We start from the raw sequence: 25,885 nt of genomic DNA on the forward strand, positions 1-25,885 counted from the left end.
TTTCAGAAATGCCTTTTAGGGACTTAAGGGATCATTTTACCACAAGAATTTAAGGTTATATGGTTGCTACACTTTGACATTTGTGATTATGAACAGAAGCTTTATCATATAATGCAGCAACAAAAACAAATTCAACACAAGTATTTTCCCATTTTTATTTGTTTTTTTTTGTCATCCACAAATGTGGACTAGAGTATGTTGATGTGCATTAAAAAAACAAAACAAAACTTTTCTTTGGTACCTAAGGGAAAATCAAAACAATTAAGGCAACTACAGCATCTATAGATCTGATATGCATTAAAGTACTGCAGCCAAATGACCACACACTGGTGGCATGCAACGTATGTCCGCCCTCATTCAGAAAGAGAGACCAGATCAGCTCAACACCAAACCACCCGGTTAAGATTAATTTCCACTTTTGGGTTCCCGTTCGTCCTCTTTTATGACCTACACAGGCAGATACAGAAAGAGGAAAGCTACAGTAACCCAAATGTCTAGGCAGGTGCACGTTCCACATGAAAAACATACTGGGAAGTAGCTGATACAAGGTGAACTAGAAAAACAACGCTGAAGGAGGCCTAAAGCATTTAACCATCACAGATGATGCAATCAAGTTTTAACAGGAGACTTAAGGTCATGTTTGGAGCATGAGTTTGTGCTCGTTGACATTCTGCCGTTACATTTCTCAAATTCAAGTAACTAATAAGTTCAGGCAGTTATTTCTGCGCTGAATGTAGAGCCTCAGGAGATTCTGATGGAAGAACCTCGTCATTTCCCTGCCAGAGGTGTGCTGACTTTCAATGCTATTGATACAGTATTTTACATATCATTCTGCAAGGGGTCATCCAGTGTGTAAGATTAGTGCTTCTACCATAGTACATTATTCAGATAGTTGTGTGTCAAAGACAAACACTGTAGTGAAGTGAATGTGATTGCACAAGTATGGTAGAAAACACGGTCGCCAACCTCTCTGATTTTATAGTCAGTCAATTTTGTTCTTTAACAAGAGGAGGCAATATCTCACACTTTAGGGGTAACAAGAAAGCCAGATGCAAAACATCAATTCATTGATATAACATTTGCTTGGGGGAAAAATATGCACATACACACAAATAAACTTGTTTTTCCACCTAAAAATACTGCTTTTGCATCTACGTTACGTTCAGCACGTGTTATACTGGAGTTACATTTGCAAAAGGCTTATACTGCATTTCGATTGTTCATTTCTTTCTAATGTGTAAAACAAAATTAAAAACAGAACATGGTCGTATATACATAATTGCAAAGTAAAAAAAAAAAAAAATATGGAAGAATGAGTATTAGAAAAAAATCAGTTGATGCTTTTCGATTAACTCGTTACAGAATGATGAGATATGAAAAAGCAAGTCAGAACAAAGAAATGCAAGCTTCCCACTGGAAGTTATGTGGCCCAAATGGAACAAACAGCAAATTCTAGGTCAAAAATGATGCAGCCAAGAACCACAGGCCCATATCACAAGTCCTTTCAAACATTTCTATTTTTTTTCCTTTTTCTTCCAGAGTTGTTGGCTTGAGGTAAGCGATATATTTTGGCCTTCCAACTTTGCCTCTTCTCTCCTGGTACGCACTGGAGCGGTTTCTTTCTCCTCCCCCGGCTCGGGGTCCAGCTGAACGCTCAAAGGATGCCGTAGATGAAGATGGCCATGATGGCGGCACTGATCAGACCGGAGATGGGCACAGTCACGAACCACGCCATGAAGATGTTTCTGAAAAGACGCCAGTCTACTGCCTTTCTTGAGCGCAGCCATCCGACTGCAACCACAGAGCCCACCTAGAAACACAGTGGTTGTCAGATGAATCCCATCATCTTCCTTGAATTTATGACTTCTAATTATCTGTCTGCAAAGCTAAAGTGTAAAATTTCATAGGAGAAAGTTGCTCCACATTTGGACCATCTCCCAGACTGGGTTCCTGTTTACTGTAGCCTCCCTCACACTAAATGGTCTCTTCCCCCGTGTCTCAGTCTAGCGCCTAGACCACAGTGTTTGACCAGCTTACCTTGCAGTGGGTGGTGGAGACAGGCAGGCCAATGTTAGAGGCTACCACGACAGTCACGGCTGAGGCCAGTTCGATGCTGAAACCACTGCGGGGGAATAAAAAAAAAACAACAACACTCAAGTCTCTCCATTGGACTTGTCTGAGCATGCCTGCTAAATTCAAAAGACTGGTAATGTCTGAGGAGGATGTGGTTTGGTGACTAAGGAGAAACAGGTTCTGCACTGTCTGTGCAGTCTATACCTTGAGGGAGTGATGGGGGTGAGATCCTTGCCCATAGTCTGGATCACTCTGCGACCCCACACCCAGAGACCGGCGCAGATGCCTACACCACCGTACAGCAGCAGCCAAATGGGAATGGGTTCATCTGAGATCACACTGCTGCTTGTGTAAACCATCCAGAGAGCTACCAGTGGTCCGATGGCGTTACTGCAGAGGAAAGAATGAAGTTATTTCAACAAAAGGTAAAGGATTCTGACTTTGAGTTGAACCGTGATAAGTAAAAGTCACCTACAACATGCCAGGGACCAAAATCTCATCTATCACTTTGATGACCGACACTAACATGACATTGGCGTGATGACTGATAATAACAACATGAACATCACGAGGAATCTGCATACCTAACGTCGTTCCCTCCATGGGCGAAGGATCCGAAGCAGGCGGTGAGAATTTGGAGGAACTGGAACAGGGTCGACACCTCTGGCTTGTCTGCTTCAAGCCCATCGTCGTCCAGAGAGCTTTGGCTGCTACCTGCATCCTCCTTCCCCATTTCTAGGGTCACATCCCCCTCTCCCAGACCTTCTGGAGTTGTGTGCTCCGCCACAGCGTTGCAGTAGCTGGTGTAACTGTCCATACGCACGCGCTTCCTCTCCTGACCCCCTGTCCCCGTGCCCTTGTCGCCATCCTCGTTGGCGCGGTGCTCTCCTTCCTTATGCTTGAAGTCTTGGTGCATGCCGATGATGGCCATGGTGTAGGAGGTGTAGCTGTTGTTGCGTCGGATAGGTCGGTCGCCCCCCTCACCCATGCAGTCGCCTACCTTGGCCAGGTGGAGTTTGTGCAGTAGGTCCTTGTAGAGGCCAGAGTCCTTGTGGACTGTGTGGTACTGACTGTAACCGTTACTTGGGATCTGCGCTGGTCTGTTGTTGAACTGAACGTGGTTGTTGAACTGAACCTGGTTGGCCGAATTTGTAGAGCCATTGCTGACTTGCTGGTTGTTGGCCTGGCTGTTTGACTGAACCTGTTTAAGGGCTGCAGAAAAGTAAAAAAAAAAAAAATATTGCTTAAAACTTGCAAACATGCGTATCATTTCATGGTTTGTGTAGCAGAGGACTTGCATCACCATATTATATATTACAGTAATGTTTCTTGGCATGCTTACCACCATTTGCATTGCTGTAGTCCGTGTCATCAGAATCTCCGATGTCAAATGCCACCTTGCGTTCCTTATTACTGTCAACCTCGTCAGAATCTCCAATGTCAAACGCCACCCTGCGCTCCTCAGGGGCAGCCTGGGGCTGAGCAGAGGGGCTCTGATTGACAGCTGGGGTGGTAGGCGTAGATGTCTCCTTGGCAGTCTGTTTCAGGATTGGACAGTGAGCCTCTCTCAGCTCCCTCTTCTCCATCAGGGGGCTCTCAGAGGGGCTAGAAGACTTTGTATCTCCTAGTAGGGGAGGAGTTGGGAGTGAGATATTGCTTGGGTCATGTCCAAACATATACATTGTACAGCAGAGAAATACTAGCACAGCACATGATTTCTCTCAACCCTGATCTGTAGGGAGTCGCAAGTATTGCATAACCAGAGAGTTAAAAAAAAAACAAAAAAACCTTTGTCCTATTAATGCAACGTTACCTGTGTTCAAAGCGAGCCCCCGTGTTCAAAAGGAACAGATAAATGGATTATGACCTTACAAGGAACATATTTACTCTACCGCTAGCAGCTTAACTTATGAAAGACGGTAAGACTCAACACAGCCTGTGGCTCACATAACATTTGCCTGTGGTTTAAAGTGAATCAGACACTCAATGACTACATTTTTTATGAGATAATCCTGGGAGTATTCTGACCACTTGGCCACATTGCGTCATCCAAACCGGTCAAGGCCGGACATGAAGGCAGTACGTCACCCTCGGCCTTCAACCCACACATGGATTGCAAATGCCATGTCAAAACCTTAAGTCAACCAAGGCTTATTTTAGCCAAGGAGGTAAAGACCAATTAGTTGATCACTATGACCCAATTAGGCTGCTAGTCTACTGAATGGAGGCTGATCTAGACAGGTCACGCTTGGTCAGATGAACCTGTCGTTTCTGTGTGACGAAAACAAACACGTGACATGGCCAGTGTCACTCTAAATATATTTAAAGATCTGTCTCTGATAGTAAATGGGTTTCGCAATAATGCTACAAATAGAGAAAAACCAAAAAAGACCTTTAAAAAAAAAAAAAAAAAAAAAGCACGTTGGATTTATACGTGTTGTAAAACAACATTTGTGGACTTCTGCCCTAGGAAGTGTCAAATACAGCTATAATTAACAGCAAGATTTACCCTGTTACCACTGAACACAGAAGCACTGTATTGTTGAACAGGCAGGGAACTACAGAAAACACTCGTGAAGGTTAAATGAATGGTGTCCCCCTCAACAACAACACCACACTATTGGTGTGTAAATGCTGATGGCTCTTGGGTTTTTACTTTAATCCAGGATTATAGGACAAAAACTGGTGACAACATTTTCAGATGATTTTCATTAGAGCGACCCCATTGTGACAAAAAAAAAAAAAAAATCCCTGAGCTCCATTTTCTGGATTAATTTGAGTCCTCAGTGTGAATAGGTTGAGGTTACAAGTGCAATACTTAATCCCTCGCTTGTCCAGTGGCTTAGGTGAGGAAAACTGTTATAGCAGCGGTCAGCAGAAACAGGTGACAGGGATTTTTTAAAAAAAATGAGTCATCAGTTTGCCAAAAATTAAAAACATAAATGTGACTTACGTTCAATCTTCTTCTTGAGGCGAGGGCAGACAATAAACCAGACCACAATGGCAGTCAGCACAGATAAACCAAACGAGATGAGCAGGCTGCCCCACCACGGGATCTTGTTAAATCCCAGCACTGAAGAACCACCAGGTGCCACAGACAGAATCAGATACACATAGAGGAGAACAGTGAAAGGCAGTTTTAAAAACAAGGCAGCAAGTGCCCCCATTCTTGCTGGACAACACATTAAGTTGACTATAACAGCAAACTTTCAAATGAGCAGCTTTTTAAAAATATTGGAAACATATAAAGTCAAGATAGTATTTAGTAAGTCAGCATGAGGGCAAGTTAGTGTAAACTTACATTTCCATTTAAAACATTAATGCCACAAATGAATGAGAATGAACCGCAATGACATCTGAACATGCATCATCTTTTGGCTCTCGATGTTACAAGCAGGACTGCATTGCCTCATTGTGCCACATCCTAGTTAAATATGGAGAGCGTGTGTACCCCTCGATGTGACAGTTATGCAACACCTCAAGGTGAAAGTGCAAAAATGTCGCCATGACCCCAAAAGGCCCTGCCAACACTGCACATGAACAATGAGCTCCTTAAAAGGCAACGTTACTTTGGGAGAATAGGGGAAAAGAAAGGGGGGAGTCGTCCACAGGAGCCTTTTGCTGTAGCAATAAGGACACCCTCCTGCCAAGACTGCAGCAAAGCTGGTGCAGCAGCGGTAGATATAATGCAGCACATGCTGGCTGAAAGCAACTATTTAAATTTCCCCAGGGAAGCAGTCATCTTTGTCATACAGAGTAAATGCAAGTCAGCAGTGTGGTTAGGAGAGAACAAAAACAAGAGCTGCTGAAAATCCCAACAATACCACCTCTGGTGAGGTGACCTTGACCATGCATAATTAAAAACAAACAAACAAAAAAAAACAAACAAACAAAAAAAAAACCACAACACTTCCACTAGCTCGAGACTTCAGTTTAAGATAAACAAAAGAAAACCAGGGCCAAGGCTAAACGATAAGTGTCTCGGTCGCCGTGTTCATTTGAGTCCACAGTGCACTCTCTGGACACTGAGTCACGCTGCAGCATGAGAGTGCAGAGCACCTAACTGATGTTTATTTAGTTACGCAATGGAAGCTCACTCCCTTCAGGACTGGAGAGACATAAGAGGAAAAAACGGAAGGAGGCCCTGTAACAGCTGTGCCTCCTGTCTTTCACTGGGGTGTACAGGCTCACATGTAGCGGGACGTCCAGTAACAGGTGTGATTCAGCTACACATCACTATGCTGTGACACTATGGGGAATTCAACTAAAAAAACAAAACAAAAAAAAAAAAAAACAACCCTGACAATGGGGCCTGACACAATTCACATGGATACTTTGTCACTGTGACTTTTTTGTTGGCAACTTCTTAGGAAACAAAAGAAAAGATTTAAAAGCTTGCCTAGGTCTGGCAGTCTGATAAACACTCCCACACACAGGGGCTGGTTTATACCACAGCCACGCAGTGGGATGAATGGGACTGCACAGGAAATTGACTCTAACCACAGCTGCGTTCCAGACCCCTCCCTTGAACCTCTGTATCCCATGACCCACATTACACAATAACATAGTTTGTTGTTTTTTTCCACTACCATGTGTGCATCTCGCCACCAACCTAAATTACAATGAGGTAAAGTGGCAGTTTATGACTCACTTGGCAGTGAACCTTTGGTTATGTGTCTTCACTCATGTCTAAAGCCCCAGTGTAGCTCTTGGCAAGAGTATTAGGATTAGGTGACAGGCGCATCAAGTCTCAGTACTAAAGAGATCTGGTAGCCCAATATTTACCGCTCACAATAAGCCATGACAATAACAGCTTCTCTTTCAGTCCTGTGGCTCAGGTAAAACAAGACATGTATACTGAGGTGTATCAGTTTTATGTTGCCGATTGTTTAGTGTCCCCAGAGCAACCAACGCTGCTGGGTGTTTGTTTTTCAGAGGGTTACCCAGGCAGAAAATTCGTATCCAGCTAAACGCATTGAAGTTCATCAATTGTGGCTGGTGTGGGGGGGTCAAAATGTCCCGTCACTGATACTCAGCACTTTGAAACATAGACTAGTACTATTTAGACCTGCATATGACACAGGCTTTTCTCTGAAGCAGCAACATGGACAGAATTCAGGGCAAATTCTAATGAAGCTAATAGCTTCTAGTGTCTTTGAGATGCCTTGATGAGCTTTTAGTAATTTTAAATTGACTTAGAAAGTCATACGTCCCCATATCCATGATTTATGACACATTTTAAAAAGGGGTAATTATTATATTTCTGTTAATGTGGTAGATTATCATTTTACTATGATGATTTATAAGGTGTGAAGAGCCCAAGTCACACGGAGCCTCATCTGTAGAGGATCGACAGCTGACCCTTAAATTCTTTGGCCCAGATTGCATGCGCAAGCTGACTTGAGGTCTCTGGCACTGGTGTATATATTGAGTGTAGGAATTTGCTGTGGGATGCCTGGTGTCCAATCACACCACCATGATAAGCTCTAGATCAGGGAACCAAACATACTGTACTCAGTTGGGTGCAGATACCAGGGCTGCATTTTGGTGCATAAATCAGCAAAAATGACCTGTTGTCGTGTGCCGCACTATCCATAACTGGGCTTGAAATACACATGGGATGTCTGACTTTGAAGATAAAAACAAATGGATACTGAATAAGCTGTGATTCATGCTTTGTCTTATTCTTATTCTTATTATTATGCAGGAATTGGTGTTAAGCTGGCTCCTCAGAGGCTTTAACAATGTGTGTGTGAGTGGTGACAATCTAAGATGCAGTGGGTTTGTTAAAAGGTGTCTAAAATGCAATCTCGCACCTTTTTTTATGTGAGGTACCCAAGTACAGGTCCTCATGTACAGTGTGTCAAGGTGTGAGGGACTCCACACAACTGTACAGAATGTGCCTGACTAAGCAGGGCTATGGGCTATGCTGGAACAGCAAGCGATCTCTTCCTTTTGAGTGTGCTGCTGATGTGCATGCACACATCAGCGCACCATATCTGGTCAAACTCTGGCCTGTAGCAGCCATTTAATGGCCCAGGCCAGCTAACATCTTGAACTGTTAGGCCCTGTAGAGAGAAGAAAACAAAAGGAGCAAAAGTTGCTCGTTTAATGGAGAGATTCTAGGAGGTGCCAACAAGTATTCAAAGCAATGCTGTACAAATTATGAGCAGCAGTACAACTACTTGCAACAGACAACTAGGACCATATTCAAACACCCTCTTTACTTCTCTTTTCCTCCTTCATGTCTGAAGGGCAGACAGTGACGTCAAGAGTAAAGTGAAATCTTATTTCCATCTCCCTGTTGTGCTCCGCTCTAAAACTTCATTCCAGCCATGACCCACATAGAACCACAAGCAAGAGAGCCCCGAAAAACATGTTAAAATAAACACAGCTTCTGTAAAAACGGTAAACAGTCTGGTCCAGTCTGGAATACATGTGGGCATCCGGCTGTCTGAGGGAGCAGTTTATTTTAAGCTGTGGCTGTGCGGGCAGGCATGCAGAGCAAAAATGACTGAAACAATGATACTCACTCGGAGCTCCAGTGTACATGATGGAGAACAGGTTGATCCCCATAGTCACGGCGTAGAAGACAGGCAGGGCCTTCAGTCCATTAGGTACAGGGTCTTTCTACAGGGACAAAGCAAAGCACCAAGTCAGACAGACGAATCCACTGAATGAACAGAGCTGCCCCATTTTACTGTCAGGTTACAGTTGATAGCATAACAAGGGCATGGTAGTAATTTGAATCTCTCTGGATGATGCTGATAGGGAACTACTCCTCAGAACAGTAGCCTGATTCTCAGCATGTAACAAACATTTCCTCTATTTCATTTGGGCAGCCGCTAGCACAGTGTTGAAACTGACCTACAATCACTCCGGAAGGTTCTTGTCTCACTCACAACAACACAGACTTATCTACAATTTGATAACAGCCAGCTTACCTTCTGTAAGATGAACATGCGCACAAAGTAGAAAACAATGCCTGACATTATTCCAGACAAAAGGGGACTCAGGAACCAGGAAGCCACTGCAAAGTAAAGAAATATGAGCACCGCAATTAGTGGTTATGTAATATCTCACAATTCTGTCAAAAAAAGAGCACATCCCTTTACGCTTCCTTGATTATTTTTTTCCAAGGAAATATATTTTCTGTTAGGAAACAACCCTCACGTTAGGTCTAAACAGGAAATCTCATCTCAGCTTCAGTCTTATCTCAAGTTTGGGCTTTCCTCAGAAGAACATGCAACTGAAATTGACCATCTAATGCAACAACCGTGAGAAACAACTTTACTTTCCTGTGAAGCTGTGAGTAAAATGTCCTCATCTTCTGACACGCAGTAAAAGCTTATCAAATGTCCTGTCCTTTCCGCCTGGACATCCGTATTCAATATTTCAAAACATCAGCGACTACTGGATTGACTACTGATTTACAAATCAAATTCATATATTTCTAAAATTAGAGTGTTGACCTGAATATTGCCAGTAGTCAACACAGATGCAATACTGGCTGATCTTTTATGATAACTATGGGACAGTTCTAGGTCATCTGATTAGAGTGTCTGACTTACCGATACTGACAAGTTTAAACCACCTGACTCCCTCCTGGCCTCTGGCAACCAGCGAGAATCCGATAGTAGCACCAACAATGCAGTGTGTTCCAGAGATGGGGAGCTTAAGGAAGGAGGCTGCCAGCTGCCACACAGCAGAACCTAATGAGAAATTAATTGGTCACGTTAGTCCGACATGTTGACCTCGTCTGAGCTTTTCCACATACCTTTTCAGACAGCTTTTAAACTCAACAAAAAAAGGGCACACATGAATACATAAGAGGGCTCCCAGCAGTCTAAGGGTCTCCCTTACTGTGGCAAAAGACAGTAGAAACTGGCACAAGTGTACATTTTTAAAAAAAAAAAAAAAAAATTCATAACAGTTTCAGATAAGGTCTCTTTTTTTCTGAGTTGGATTAAAAAAAAAAAAAGAGCCAAGTGTTGGTTTGCTGTTTACATTTTCTGGTTGTAAGAACCAAACTGCGCCAAGTCCTACGTGCCACAGAGCTCTATTCACAGGGTTCAATGACCGCAGGTTTAATTACACCCAAGATAAGCTGCAGATACTCACCAAACATGGCACTGATGGATCCAGCCATCAACACGTGTGCAGAGCCATTGTACATCCCCGGGTCGATGATACCTTTGCGGATGGTTTCGCTCACATTGGCCCCGAGGAGCACAGAGCCCAGCGTCTCAAAGATTGTTGCCAGAATGCATGCCTGTCGCAAGGTGACCACCCCAGAGCCCACGGCCGTGCCAAATGAGTTGGCGACATCATTGGCACCCACAGAAAAGGCTAAGATGAAGGCGATGATGAAGCCAACAATCAGCAGCCACATGTACTCTGTCAGAGGACCCGGGACAGTCTGGGTCACCAGCCCCACTGTGCTGGCCAGTATTATTGCAGTTGCAGTTGTTGAAACCATGATTGTAGACTAAAGAGGAATTGCTTCACAATCTTAAAGGGAATGAATGCTTGTCAAAATAGCTACTTATATAACGCTACTTATTAAACAGCAGCCAGTAAAACAAAGAGGTAAACGGTAAAAATAAATAATTAACTTCTTTAGGCCCGCCTGTTTTAAACAGGATTTCTTTTAGATTTAGCAGTGCAAACTTGTAATGCGTTTAGCTGGTACTGACCAGAAAACAATTAAGGTAAACAGAGGTATGGTGTGGGCTTATTGCTATCCTGTAATTATACTAGATATGTTGCTGTTGCTTTGGAGCTGAGATATTAAACTGATTGAAAAGACTGCCATTGTGCAAATGTCACTGCAGATGAGCAGGGGTACATCCTGGAAAGACAAAAAAACAGAAAGGGCGACCTTTAATAACATATACTCCTCATTTCACCTTCACGTGGAGGGTCATAAACATACAGAAAGGGCACTGATAACGCTGAGGAAATGCTTTGAGATAAGGCAGGGTTTCACACTATGAAAATCGGCTTCTTTGAAAACTGAATTAGATAAGTAGTGGTACACGCATGGACCGGAAGGAGGGTCTTCAGGAGCTGCCTTTCCTGAAAGCCCAATGGGAAGCCATTTCTGGTAAATGTCGCAGGAAGCAGCCGGTGGTTACACTACACCAGCGTGCTCTAATTTCACTCAGACACTTCGCCTACATAACGGTTTATTGCTGTTTTTGTTTAGCACTGCCGGCCGTGAAATCGTTTGTAGGTAAAGTGCCTTATCTTTGGGAGACATTATAATCTTTTCTGCGTGCGCACGTGTCGTCATCCATTCATAGAACACAGCCCTGAGCACAAGCGCCATCTGTTCACACAGTCACGCGAAAGACCAGAAACAGCTCGACCTGTCTGGACTCGACGTTAAGTCTTTAATTTATTTCGTAGATATAATGACTGCTGTGCTTATTATCTACAGTTTCCATAATGTTTGACGTGTTCTTGTAAGAGAGGCTGTAACCGGATGTGACATAATTTAAGGAACACAAGTCTCCTCTGACTGACTGGGTAGGCAGTCACGGTAGTGTGTATCGTGTCATTTTAATGAATTATCAAGTGTATTGGACAGATGGTCAATACAAGATTTACATTAACGCAATCACGGTTACACTGCGTCCATTTTATCATTCGAGCCAAACGTTACGCATATCTGACGTAGATGTTAACCGTGACGTTTACTCACAATTAACCATAAACTCTCCTACGTCAAAGAATATATATAACATAAAATAACGTTAGCTAAGTCGTCGTCTTCGCTTTCGATTGTAACAGTTAGCTAACAAACAGATCACATCTATCATTGGAGGTGAATACGTAGCACAATGGTTTATTTTTCCGGCTAACGTTAGCATCAGCTTCCCGTTAACATTTAACGGTGATTACATAAATTTTAGTCACGGCGTTCAGCGAATAAACCACAAACAAGCAGATTCTTATTCTGTCAGAAAGAGAAAATAATAAAACTTACCACACGTTGAAGTTGTCAGTCCCGTTAAGAATTGTGCTTGCTAGCCGGTAAGCTAATTAGCGCGCGCACGGACAGTTACGATAGCGCGCGCGGGATAATGAAAAAAAAATCGAACTAATATGAAAATCGATCTCCGTCAAAAAAGCTGCCTTACGTTAAAAAAATAAAGTGACTAACAGTTAGGTTAACAGCTATTTGCGAATATCTGACTCGATGTGGAAATAACTCAAAATCCGGAAACGTCTCAGTTTGAATGAGAGCCTCGCAGCCGCATGTGGAACTTGCTCGTGCCGGTGCTGGACAGGAACACAGGGTTCTTCTTTTATTGGATACACCCCCTGAAGCCCCGCCCCCAACCGCCCAGCTGTCAGCAAGCCTTTCTTTTCTTTTTCTTTTTTTTTTTACTCATCATGCGTTCATGAATGTGGATTGATCTAAGATCATCCCACTTCACAGCAAAGTCTGCTTTTACAACTTTACTTTTATCTTTTATATATTATTATGGTATGTCGTAAGCTACAAACTCTAGAAAAAAATCTGGTTTAAATCCACTGCCCCAAATAATGGTTACACTTACTGTCGATTATTATAGGCTACTACTAGGACACTTAACTCACATACTTGTAGCCCATATTCAGGACCTGTGCATATTGAAGTACAATACAAAGTGACCTGTACTTAAGTGTTTTAATTTTATGCTGCTTCCACTGCAGTAAATTTGCTGTAATAGGGAAATTTTATGGGTTACTTTGTACATTATTAGCCTATTATTTATTATATTTATTTAATTACTGTATTTATTTGTTACTTTGGGGATCAAGTTATTATATATTAAAAAAAAACTATGGTGGGCTTATAAAATACAGTATACTGCAATAGGTTAAGCTACACAACAACATTTAAATTAACTCTATCCAGTGGTGTAGTGCAGGCAGTGCGGTTGCACTGGGGTCCTATAGTGAGAGTGGGCCCTGTAGTATTGTGTGGGCCCTTATGAATGATTATCACCTTGAAAATATGCCTGTGTCCAAAGAAAAACTCTGATTAAATTAAAAACAGTGCCATTTACTATATATGCCCTTGAAAAACACAAACCCATCTTGTTTATTTTTCTTTTTTTGCACAATAGTTAATGGCATCTATAACAAAATTATATGCTTATTCCATACCTATAAATCAACAATTAATATTGTTTAATTAAATCAATAATTTCTTATTTTCTTTGGTATTTTTTGTTTATACAGATATGCAGTGATGATAGCTGGGTAACATGTATGTCAATGTTATCCAATGTCAAATCTCTGATCATGTGAGGGGATGGTATGTGCATGATAGTGTGCACAAGGGCACATCGTACCCATATCTTAACCTTTTGCAACAAAAAAATGCTGCTTAGGCTATATATCAATGCATAACTAATAATAACCAACAAATAGTATACTTAGATAATAAAACACTGATACTTTAAGTGCATTTTACTGCTAATATTTTGCAATACTTAATAAACATTTTTAGTCAGAAAAGTATTTATTGCCAAGTAGGTTTTCACTTACAATGAATTTGTTTTGGCATTAGTGCATACATTAAACATGCAATAAACATATAAAGAGGAATAAAAATAAAGCAAAGTACTGCAACACTCAAGAACTTAAATATAGAATAGAAAAAAACATAAACCATAAAAAGTGCAAATATACTTTCAAAAAGCACTACAACATAGCAATATGTGCAATACAGTTATTACATTATAAGCTAGCAAGTTTTGTGCAGGGTGTATTAAGCATGGGATGTGCAAAAGATGACAGTGTAGAGCAAATATGCGTGCTGTGCCTTTATATGCAATGGAGTATTTTTGCACTGGGCCAGGATCTGTGTACTTCCTCCACCACTGCCTGTGTAATCTATCTTTATCTATCTCTCTGTGCCCCTGTATCTCGTAAAACTAATGCTTTGATGATGACCTAAATCGTCACACGTTTCAAACGTAACCCTGCAGGCAAATAAACAAACACAACAGAAGTGAAAACCGCAATTACGCCTAGTAACCACGGTTTTCCCAAATAAGGGGAACAATGTGTCCCGTCAAAACAGTGCAGGAAAACACGCGGGTGGCGGGGATGGTGTTGACTGCATTACAGAAGACTTGTCATTCATTCAAGTGCACCCGACCGGAAATGATACCAACATTCACCCTCTAACAAAAGTAGTTTTCTTTGGCGACTGTTCCTTTTATTGTGTTCAGGAGGGACGTGATACACTGAATGGGTGAGGTGTTAAACAAGCAAAATATGTTTATTACTTTTAGTGCCTGAAGCCTAAACGTGACAGCAGCGAGGGAAACAGTGAGAGTTCATTGAACACACCACAGTGGGCTTTTTATTTACATAGGATCGTGTTGTAATAGTCCTAACAGTACATATAATTATTCTTTCTATTACAACCTTACTGGCGTCACCTCTTTTGTGGATCATGGAAAGTTTCCTCATTCCCAACCCACTGGGCAACGTTTGGGGTCGGCTGTGATCTCTTGCGCTTACGATTCTTATCCAAGCCCCTGAAGGCATCATCTCACAAAGGAAGGAGTGGCGATTATCTGTTTCATAACTGCTCAGGCGGCCAGTCTTACTCATGTCATCCTCAAAATACCATTCATAACATCAAAAAGATGTCCTTTGCGTGTTACTTATCTTCATCCTCAGCCAAATAGCAGTTACTCACATTTACAGCACACCTTGCTTGTTTACTTTCTTGTCGGTGGCCAGAAAAGTGACCTCGACTTATAAAAGATAAGATAGTGGGATTGTGAATGTCATAAAAGGAGACAAAAAGGACAACAGCTCGTAATTCACGTTTGCTGATGTTTGTTTTTCTAGCTCCCCCTTCAATTGTCCTGAGAAGGTTATACTGACCCAATCCAAACATACTAGAAATAACAATGTAGGGCTGCTTATTATTTTATACCGTTATACCCAATGGTCAGATGTCTCACTGAAAGGATCCCTGATGGGATGTCACTATTTTCCTTGATGCAATATACACTACAACTCCTCAGAGCATTGCCAAAACTGTGGATTTGTTTGTGTTAGAGATAAGAAAAATGAGGCAATAGCACATGCTGTGTTGCACGAGGTTCTTTAAAAAAACATCTTGTCTCATGATCTTATGATACTGAGAGCCTTCACAGTTTTCATGAGTAACACACATGATTTAAAATAAAATGTGATGAATTGAGCCAACAAAAGGCTATTTCTCTTGTTTACAGTGTCTAGTTCCACTCATTTCATCAATGTAATTATACTATAGTCAAACATATTACTATAAATAGTGATAATATTAATAATAATGTTATTTTTTCCATTACCTCTGCCCTATGAATGTTTTAACATGTTGCTTCCATTGATTCCTGGGGAACCTGATACCATTCAGCCTTTTCAGTGTTGAGTGCAGTGCATATACAGTGCATGTGCTGATCAAAGAAATGAGCCCACTTCTCTAATGTACCTATTTTTTAAAGTTTGAGTTGTGTCATTTTAACAAAGAACTCAGCTTGCACCAGATATGCAAGACTCCAAGCTCGTCTGTGGCAACACTTCTCTGCATGGTTAAACAACGCCATCTGGTGTATATTCTCTTTAATAACATCTCGATAATCAAGGTTTCTGTTTGTGGTATCTTGTCAAAATTAGTCTTTTATGAGTGAATGAATAAATGAATGACTTTTTGAACCAAATATTTTTTATTTTGAACCAAAATAAAAAATAATAAAAAACAAACAAGACATGGCATCTATAACAAAATTATATGCTTATTCCATACCTATAAATCAACAATTAATATTGTTTAATTAAATCAATAATTTCTTATTTTCTTTGGTATTTTTTGTTTATACAGATATGCAGTTGGGTAACATGTATGTCAGTGTTATCCAATGTCAAATCTCTGATCATGTGAGGGGATGGTATGTGCATGATAGTGTGCACAAGGGCATATCGTACCCATATCTTAACCTTTTGCAACAAAAAATGCTGCTTAGGCTATATATCAATGCATAACTAATAATAACCAACAAATAGTATACTTAGATAATAAAACACTGATACTTTAAGTGCATTTTACTGCTAATATTTTGCAATACTTTTTTGCAAGACAAAGATAACAGTGTCCCAAAGTAGTAGGTAAACTTTAAACTTATATGTCCCTACCTCTGTCTTACATTTCTTCTTTTAACTCATATATTATTTCAGCAAATCCCCAAATGTATTTACAACTAATATACAAATGAATAAATATCCCCAATTTACCACCCAATGAAATAAGTGATTTGCAGATCTAGTGCCACCCAGTGTTTCAAAATATATATATGCACTCTCCTTACACAACCTTTCCGCATCTATATATCTGCCTAAAAATATCTTTTTTTGTACCTTGTTTAAAATTGATTTGTGCTTTGTTTCAACTCATCACGCAGCCCATTCCACAAGTCCATCCCACACACTGAAATACATAGACTCTTGTTAGTTGTAACACGTTGTTTTTTTTAATTATATTCTCCTCTTAAATTATAACCCCATCCCTGTCCCAAAATGTTTTCGAATGTTTCCTGGAAGTGGATTGATGAGATCCAAAAATTCCAATGCATGTGACTTTAAAAACAGTGTGTTTGTGTACCCCAGTTTGTGTGCTGTCCTGATTGCTCTTTTGAAGGAAGTATAACAGTTTCTTTTGTAAGTGTTGCCCCAAACTTCCACTCAGTAAGTCAAGTGCAGCAGTACAAGTGATGAATACAGAATGTGCAGTGATTCATGGTCCAGTATGTGTTTTGTTCTTTGCCAGTTTTGCTCTTACATAATTGATATGAGGTTTGCAGCAGTTTTTGTCATCTAGAATCACCCCCAGAAATTTGACAAGTTTCATAGACTCTCTCCACATCAATATTATCAGTCATCATCTGTACTTTTGTGTCTGTACTGCGGTTTCCAAACAACATACATTTAGTTTTGTTCAACTTTACAGGCAATTTATTTATGCTAAACCATTGTTTTAATGTATTTTTTTTCTGTTGTGACCTCCTCCAAAAGCTGCTGCAGATTTTCTCCAGAACAAGGAGCACTGGTCTGTGAATAAAACATATTTTAATTTTCTGAACACCATACATGTATCATTTATGTACAAAATTAACAGTGTTGGACCCAATACTGACCCCTGTGGGACACCAACAGTAATGTCAAGGCATGATATGTAATCATGCATTTACACAAACTGCTGCCTATGTCCCATAAGGCTTTTCACCCAGTCCAATGCAACCCCTCTTACACCATATCTTTACAATTTTTATTGTAGTTTTCAGTGTCTTTCCCCAAAAATACTTACATAAATTTCAACATTGAGTAAGTGTTGGGGTATGCACTAACAACCAGTCACTGCTCCTTCACAAGTGACAGCAAATATAACTAATAAAGAAGTATTTGTCACAAGAGTTTTATCAGAACATCAGTTTTAAGGTCAAATGATTGAAGCTGAGCCTATCAGCAAGGTCACTGCAAGAACAACTCTATAAAGACGCATTTTTAGGCAGCAGCACATCTAATAGCACATATACTTCCGGTCAGTAAAATACGTTTATTTAAGCACAAAATCGTGAATGCTGTCTTATGATATAACGCATGCTATGTCTAATGTTTCCAGCTCAAACACACGTGGTGAAGGCATGATACTTGTGACTTTGAACAGTACCGCTGGAGGGCGACACGAACTTCCTCTCCCCAGAAAGGGTTCAGCTGTCTGGAGACACTGATCCTGGACCAAGTTGACACCCACCTTCTCCTTCTACACTACAGCAGATAAACAACAGCTAGGACGTCAAATCTGATCCCAGTTCATCGAAGAAACTGAAAAGTGGGGGAGCTTTGCTTGGAGCTGGACTGGCGCACATGCTGGTGCCCAAGCACCTCAATTTAAGACAGGCTCCCACTGGAACCAATCAGAATTGAGCTGGCACAGCAAGTGTCCAATGAACGCCCGCTATTCAGTTTGTAAGGCGGGGCTTCCGAGTAGGCGTGTGGGAGATAGTAGGAAGAGGAGGTCAAATGCGTGCACTGTAAGAGTTTCAAAAACGCGAGGCTGTCTCCAGGAAATTCACGCAGGTAGACATTTGTGTTCGAGTTACATTAGACGATATAATTTACTGTTTTATTATAAGAGTTTAGTTTTAGAAGTAAGTGCGGCGGTGCTGGGTGTGGCTTGTTCGTGTCGCATTTGTGGGCTGTTGACAGATAACGTTAGCTAAATGCTAACGCTACATGTCGCGTGTTTAGCTCGATAACGTTAACTAACGTTACAGGCAGAGTGAAATTATGAGTTTGGCTGGCCAAAAGTCCCTCTTATCATCTATGTAAAGTTAATTCATGGTGCATTTGTGCAGACATTTAACGTTAGCTTTGGCTGCGAAGTTCGTTAGCTAGCTGCTGCACTTTGCTGGCATTGATTTTTGTCTTTGGGCACTGTCACGGTCACAGCTGTCATGTTTCACTCTGTGCCCCGTCGTCCGATCTGCGACATCGGTGTAAACACAATGAGACTTCAGAGCAGCAGGACAATCAGACGGGCTGTCGATGAGGGCAAAGGGAAGCTTGAGAGTTTCCCATGGCTGGGCAGGAACATGGGCCTGTTGTTGTCCTGGCTGCAGAGGGCAGGTGTGGGTGCATCTGAGGCCGCGGGGTCTGGTCAAAAGAGGAAGGGGTTGCTGTCCATATTTGCGGACCACTGCGGCTTTGTGACCGGCCAGAGGCTCCGGCGTGCTTGCCAGGTCGGCGAGCTTTACTCCAACCTTTACTCCGAGCGGACCAAGTGGACCCTGGTGGGCAACATATGGCGCAGATTTCAGAGCAAGCACGCCCCCACTGGGAAACTTGTCGCGGCCCTAGCTGGTATCTTCATGTGGGATAGTGAGAAGATTCAAGATGAGGAAATTCGCAGGTTTGAAATCTTCCTTTAAATTCACATATGTTTGCACGTAAGACGTACTGTTGATTGACACATTGCAGATACAAGCAGAGTGAGTGTAGACACTTGTCAGAATCAGAAAAGAATTTACTGCCAAAAAGGTTTTCACTTGCAAGAATTTGCTTTGGTTTTTGGTGCATACACATTAAACACACAATACACACATATTAAGAGCAATAAAAGTAAGGCAAACTGCTGCAACCACCAGTAACTTAAAAGAAAAGAAGTACTATAGCATAACAAGTATGTACAATATTACAGTTTCAGAATAGGCTGTACAGTTTTGTGCTGGATGTGCAAAAATATATATGAGATGTGCAAACGTTCACACAGCAAATAGAGTTAATATGTACAATGTGTTCACAGAACAGCAAATATGTGCAAAGTGCGCAGCTTCAAGCACAGTAGTTCTGTAAAGGGGATAAGAGGGGGTCACTGAATGGTTAAGTATTAAAATTATGTGAACTGTGCTATGGGCTACATTCACCAGACCCCAACCCAGTTGAATGCCTACAGGAGCTCTTAGACTAACACGTTAGACAAGCATCATTATCAGAATCCCAAATAAGGGAATATCCTTTGAAGAAGTGTTGTTTATTCCTCGTGTAGAGTTACAGAAACTTGTACAAGCTGTTCAAAGGAGCATTGATGCTCTTCTGGCAGCTCAACACATTACTAAAATGCTTAACATAGTGTTTCATTCCGTTTGTATTTACAGTGCAGCATTCCATATTGATGTGACTATAATCTGTAGTGTCAACTGTGCAGCATGCTAAACAACCCGTCCTGTTGTTTGCATCCATTTGAAGGTGTGGACTCGAGCTACAGGCACTGGAGGCTGTAAAATGTCTGAACACAGCTACAGGTACAGTGGCCGGACAGCTGGAACCTGGCTGGGAAGTTGTGATGGAGAAGAAGGGCTTCAAAGTGTGGAAGCGTCCTATACCCAACAGTCACCTCTATGAATACAAAGGTCAGCCAACTTACAATCTCATATGTGTTATCAGGTCTCTGAAATGCAGGTAAAGCACACATTTAACTTTCCCTGTACTTTGGTTGTGGTGATACTGGTGTGACTAGTCTGAAGAAACAGCATTTCTTTGTGTTTTACTTGCAGTGTTGGGCTCTTACAACGATGTCACCCCAAGGCAGTTCTTCAATGTACAGGTACAGACATTTCAATTCTTGTTACATGCTACCAGGACTATGTTGGTCTTGATTTATGTAGGAATGAAGTGGCATAAATAATTTATTTGACTGGGATACTGGCATTCAGTAATAAAAACCATCACAGGGAGGAGAACGGCATTCTAAGTTCTTATCAGGGTTATATGGGTGCAGCAATGTCCTCACACCTGAAGTCTAACATATGAGCCATGGAAAATCTTTGCATACTAATCACAATTATGCAAGTGAATATATCTGGTAGTTTGAAGATTTAACAGTCATAGCAGTTGGACTTTCACCCATCGCTTTTGTTCTGTTGTGTGTTCATGGTATATCTATGACAGCTTGTTTTGCATTTCCATTACCCAGCCGCTCTTGCATAACCAGTATGTTTGCACTGCCCGTGTGTGGCACAAAAGCAACTGCAACACTCACTTTAGGTGCTATATTAAGCACCTTACCCTTGACTTATGCTTTCCCCTTTCCCCCAGTTGGATACAGAGTACAGAAAGAAGTGGGATTCTCTGGTTATCAAGCTTGAAGTGGTGGACAGAGATGCCAGCACAGGCTCTGAAGTTGTGCACTGGGCTACACACTTTCCTGTGAGTTTCTGTTGATTTGCTATCATTCCTAAAGGGGAGATGGCTGTTTGTCTTGCATAATGTGTGTGTTCGTAGGTAGTTTTCCTTCCTTGCTTCCTTGTACAAGCAAAGAGTGATTGACCTTGGCTTATTGTGTGGTCAAGAGACACGTCTGTATTTTTTAACCTGGACCATATTTTCCCATGTTTTTGTGCCTAAGTGATGAATGGAAATTTTTGAAATTGGTCCAGTTTTGAGAGAGACCACTGCAGTTGCTAATTGGGCTCCAGTGTAATCTTTGGGGCACATTCTCAGCGTCAGTGTACGTCCACTTAACATGCTTGTTTTTGCCACTGACAGGTGCAGATTGTTGCTGAAATATTGTGGAAAGCACCCCACATATAAATAAAATGTATTTCTTGACCTTTTGCCTGATCTGGTCTGTTCGTGCTTGTCTTTCTGCAACAACTCAACTCATTAAACTTCAGAAGCGACTTCTCCTTGAGTGAGACTTGAATAGACACAATAACAGACTGGATCAGGCAAAAGGTAAAACAATCTGAGCCTGTCGGTGGCATAACAAGCACTTTTAGTGGACAAACACTGACAGCGCTCTGTTGCCGAGAGGTAACCAAGTGGTTACATTACAGCCAGTTTCACATCTGCCATCTGAAGCTGTGTCGCTCAATACTGGACCAATTTCAAAAAAAGGTTGTTCCCATCAGTCAGTTAATCTACATTCAGACTGTGGCCAAATCAGATTTGTTTTTCAAAGCGGATCTTTAAGACGGACTGTCTGCACTGTTATTGGCAAGTGATCAGATTGGATTTGTGAGTCTAGACAATACCAACCTACCTGCACGGGTAGCTGTGGTAACAACAAGGCGTCAGTAGCTATGCCGATGACGCGGCTTGCCAGTATGAAAGCATGAGAAATTGAGGCTAACCTCAACTGGAATGATTTTCAACATGGAAAAAATGGATGAAAAATCGCAGAAGACATTCAGTGTCAGATTTATCATCACGGATTCATTTTACAAAGTCTCAAAAAGACACTGCAGTCCAAGGCTCGATTACAGAGCTTCTAAAAGAGATTCGATCGCACAAGAGCCCTTGCCAGAGCAGCACAAAGGTTAATGCAGACTCCTGCACGCAGCCTAGCTGGAAAAGCTCTGCTTCAGTGATACAGTAATGTTACACAAAAGACAGTTTCAAATACTATTTCAGCAGCCAGAGCTGTGAGCGAATCTGTAGAAATTTGATCGGAATCACATTTCAAACCCCTTCCAAATGTGGTTTTGGATCTGAGTTTGCAAAAATGGCATTTTGTATTTTGCTGTCCAAATCAGTAAGGATACAATCAGGATTTGAGCTGGCAGTCAAAAGTCACTTAGAAACAAAAACATGGAAAAATAGGGTCCAGGTTGAAAATATGCTTAAGATTCCCCCTAAGAGAAACTATGAACTCAGTTTCAATATATCTATCAGTTTCTATTTTAGAACATCAGCTGTTATTTAATCTTGTCTAATCTCTCCTCACAGTATCCCATGTACTCGAGGGACTATGTTTATGTGCGTCGCTATGACGTGGATATAGAAAACAACCTGATGATCCTGGTATCCAGGTGAGACTTCAAACATAATGTCTCTCTGAAGTCAAATATGGTTTAGCTTTTGATACATTACTAAATTATTAACTTGTTGTAATTCTGTTGTACAGAGCCGTGGAGCATCCCAGAGTCCCAGAGACTCAGGACTTTGTGAGAGTCCATTCATACCAGTCAAAGATGGTCATCCGCCCTCACAAGTCCTTTGATGAGGTTTGTGGTGAATGTGTTGCTATGCACATTAATTTAACTTGCATCCAGGGTGCTGTGTTTTGTAGTCGCTGAGTTTGAGTGTGTTTTTCTGCACAGAATGGATTCGATTACCTGCTGACCTACAGTGATGATCCTCAGACTGTCTTTCCCCGTTACTGTGTGAGCTGGATGGTGTCAAGTGGTGAGTTCTTTTCACTTGTTGAAACTGCTTAGAGCTGCAGATAATGATGATCTTTAGAATCATATTTTATTATTGATTTCTTGCTGGGTCAAAAACCCAGTGTTATTCCATTTAAAATGACATTATGAAGCTGGAATATGCAAATGTAGAGCATCTTTTTTTTACTCTAACATTTAGAGTTATGTGCATTTTTATACCTTGGGTGTGTATTTCTTTCCTCTCGTACATTTCATCCTATCCCCACTGAGTATGCATATTTCACCCAGATAATAAGGAGGCTCTCTCTTTGCTCCTGGCAGGTATGCCTGATTTTCTGGAAAAGCTGCATACTGCTGCCTTGAGGGCCAAGAATTTGGAAGTTGGGATTCATGACTACGCAGGTGTCATTAAATCTGGTGACAACAACCGCCAGCAGAGCCAGGAGCGGCTCAGTGGAGAAAAGCCACACACAGGTGGTCCCGGACAGATCTACGCTTGAGACGGAGAATTTATAGACCAGAGGTTATGTTGGTCTGTTTTTCGCTCGCACTTGAACCCAACTCAAACCCTCCAGCCTATCTTTTTGGGTAGATGGAACTGCAAATGGAAGCTGCAACCTACGTTAAAGACAGATATACAGTATGTCCTTCCATTGACGTGGTTATAGTGGTTGCTGATGAGATGTCACAAGAACAATGAATCGTACCGATGACAGTTGACACCTGTCCTTTTTGGGAAATGTTGCCATAGAAATTTTCACCCAGACTGCTGGCATTGGCACTGTTTTTGCTTGGCAAGGTGGCATTTTTTGCCACCGTTGGTAATGATGTAGGTCCAAGAGCCATTGGTAAGATCGAGCCAAAGTTCCTAATTGTAGAGATGCTTTTGCCAAGATGCAGTTTCTCCCATTTTAACGTTTTATGTCTTGTCTTCCACTGTTTGACAAGAGCGAATGCAGCCACATTACTGTATTAGTGTCTGTGGTGTGATTACAGCGAGATGTTGTGGAAATGGTCATGCAGTACTGGACGGTGAAACCCAAAACTTCTGCACCTACAGATGAAGAATTGAGGACTTTCTACCACATTTTTTTCATGCAACTAAAGCAACTGGTTTCCTGTTTGCTCAGTGTGTGTTTAATCTTTATGTGTCTGGATGGGATGGATTAAAAAAAACTAATGATGCCATTACTGGAAAATTTGTCCAAAGAGTTGAAAATGAACATTCTGGTCCATTGTATTTTGGGGATTGCGCTGTTTTGCCATTGGCACAGTTGAGTTTTCACGCTGTTCATCTCACCGTGTCTGTGTAACCGTTGAAACTGCCAGCGTTGACAAAACAGCCTTCTGAAGATAAACCAGTCCTTCAGCACTAGGGGCATAGTGTCTTATAACAACCATATAAATCCTCAGCTCAAAGGTACTGATGCGCTTCAGTTTACTCTCACTTGCAAGGCATACCTACAGAGACACATTTCAATAAACCCATGCCCCTTTGTTGAAGAAACTTGGACCACCTGTGCCACATCACAATTTATTTACATTTCATATTAAGTTAAAAAATTAAGTTGTCCATTTCAGCTCAGAAATTATTTTGTCATCTTGGTGTCCACAGCAGTTGTAGCAGACGTCACTGAAGTTTGAGCTGTTGGAGCTATGGGTGTTTGTGTTTTCTTTGTGTTACAGTGACACTTGATCTTGTACATTCATAAAACCGTTGCCTGAATACTGGAAATCCCTGTTCTTATGAGTACAGCAAGCTCTGTTACATGTTTGTCCTGCGTTGTGATTCATCAGTCTTTATTATTAATGTGGATCCTACTGATAGTCCATAACTCATCCTTCCTAATCATCCTTGTTGCTTTTCTAATGAACTTTTTGCAGGGGTGTTATGAATGTACAAAGAGCTCCACGTTGTGTGGGAAAACATCGCCTAATAAAGTACACTGTTTACAGCCTGACAATCTGGCACAGAAATCTTGAAATTCATTTGTGTTTAAAACATCTTTATGTGTACTAAAAATGTCATACTTGTTGTAGGTGGTACATCAGAGTGAAGCAGCTGCAGTAACTGTCTCAAGATCAAACAGTATAGTGGCATCCACTTTTGTGAAGGTCCCACATATATGAGAATCCCCGATTTAATATATCCCCGTTGTCAATGTGTGTATTTCCATACTGTGAAGTATTTCAGTCTGTTTGATCAAAGAAAAAGGATAAAAAAGGGCAGTGGAAGTTGTGAAACACTGATATGTTGAAAGTGTGAGGGAGAATATCTCTTGTGTGGTCAAACAGAACTGTGAGACTCTAAAGAGATCATCGTAATCTAATTTAACATTATGCAATGTTTGCTAATGTTCAGCTTGTGAATGTAACATGTTAACTGTCATTTATAGACACCTGCGTGCCACCTGCAGTAGTCTAAAAGAGTTGTCACATACTGTTTTTGTTATTTCTTCCTACAGGCAGTAGAACGTTTGTTGTGATTAGCCACCACATGATGAGGATTACCTATGAATACTATTGTGTGGATATGAGCTGGTGCACTTGTCACCCTGTGATTTCATGGCTTATTGAAAAGGAAGAGCGACTAATCAAATCAAATAAACATCTTCATGTGTATCTTTCTGTGTTCAGCTGCTGATTGCAGAGTATGCTTGGTTCTGACCTTGTCTAGGTAGGAAAAAGGGGTGATTAGCATTGTGTTTGTGTGAAGCAGCCATCGTAGTCTGGTCTAATGGGATAATGTGTAAACCTATATACTCCCTGTCTGGGCAAAAGGTCAGCGACAGACTGCAGAGAGGCTCCACAGTTTACTGAAAGCACTGTGTGCTCGGCTGATCTGCTTGGAACAAGACTTACTCTACTGGCTAAAACCTGTAGCTCCAGTGGCGTAAATACAGGCAGTGTGGTTGCCCTGGGGCCTGTGGGGTGGGGCCATGGAGAGAGTAAGCATCCTTCAACAATGTGTTGGGCAGAGAACTTGCCCTTGTGGTGATTCAGATTGCCACATGAGAAATACATGTGTTCAACGAATTAATTTGGGGGCCATTTGCTAAATATTCCCTCGAAAAGGCAAGCCCATCACCATC

The 25,885-nt window shown here is 41.4% G+C and overlaps 2 protein-coding genes across 2 annotated transcripts; one reads left to right on the top strand and one right to left on the bottom strand.

Annotated features, from left to right (window-relative positions):
- Positions 1-141: 141 nt before the first annotated feature.
- Positions 142-12,356, bottom strand: slc20a1b (solute carrier family 20 member 1b). Its single transcript, XM_049603722.1, has 11 exons — positions 12,065-12,356; positions 10,195-10,924; positions 9,645-9,785; positions 9,018-9,103; positions 8,607-8,703; positions 5,027-5,146; positions 3,416-3,697; positions 2,658-3,285; positions 2,278-2,463; positions 2,038-2,122; positions 142-1,810 (listed from the first exon to the last, which is right to left on the bottom strand). The coding sequence occupies exons 2-11, from the start codon at positions 10,550-10,552 to the stop codon at positions 1,655-1,657; spliced, it is 2,139 nt and encodes a 712-aa protein (XP_049459679.1). The 5' UTR covers positions 10,553-10,924; positions 12,065-12,356; the 3' UTR covers positions 142-1,654.
- Positions 12,357-18,112: 5,756 nt separating this feature from the next.
- On the top strand, positions 18,113-25,415 carry stard7 (StAR-related lipid transfer (START) domain containing 7). The gene is made up of 8 exons (XM_049604368.1): positions 18,113-19,039; positions 19,876-20,039; positions 20,184-20,233; positions 20,725-20,835; positions 22,357-22,439; positions 22,535-22,634; positions 22,731-22,815; positions 23,115-25,415. Exons 1-8 carry the CDS (start codon positions 18,585-18,587, stop codon positions 23,291-23,293), a joined length of 1,227 nt encoding a protein of 408 aa, XP_049460325.1. The 5' UTR covers positions 18,113-18,584; the 3' UTR covers positions 23,294-25,415.
- The last annotated feature ends 470 nt before the right edge of the window (positions 25,416-25,885 follow it).

Source organism: Epinephelus fuscoguttatus, linkage group LG18 (assembly GCF_011397635.1).
Source record: "Epinephelus fuscoguttatus linkage group LG18, E.fuscoguttatus.final_Chr_v1".
In the NCBI taxonomy this organism is placed as follows: domain Eukaryota; kingdom Metazoa; phylum Chordata; class Actinopteri; order Perciformes; family Serranidae; genus Epinephelus; species Epinephelus fuscoguttatus.

What these genes read in the sequence shown, in the direction of transcription:
- stard7 (XM_049604368.1), top strand. Translation starts at nt 18,585, where the DNA reads ATGTTTCACTCTGTGCCCCGTCGTCCGATCTGCGACATCGGTGTAAAC. An exon ending in TCACCTCTATGAATACAAAG is followed by an intron (nt 20,040 to 20,183) that starts GTCAGCCAACTT and finishes TTTTACTTGCAG; the next exon opens with TGTTGGGCTCTTACAACGAT. An exon ending in GGCAGTTCTTCAATGTACAG is followed by an intron (nt 20,234 to 20,724) that starts GTACAGACATTT and finishes CCTTTCCCCCAG; the next exon opens with TTGGATACAGAGTACAGAAA.
- slc20a1b (XM_049603722.1), bottom strand. Translation starts at nt 10,552, where the DNA reads ATGGTTTCAACAACTGCAACTGCAATAATACTGGCCAGCACAGTGGGG. An exon ending in CCTCAAGAAGAAGATTGAAC is followed by an intron (nt 3,698 to 5,026) that starts GTAAGTCACATT and finishes CTCCCCTACTAG; the next exon opens with GAGATACAAAGTCTTCTAGC. An exon ending in CATGGAGGGAACGACGTTAG is followed by an intron (nt 2,464 to 2,657) that starts GTATGCAGATTC and finishes TTTCCTCTGCAG; the next exon opens with TAACGCCATCGGACCACTGG.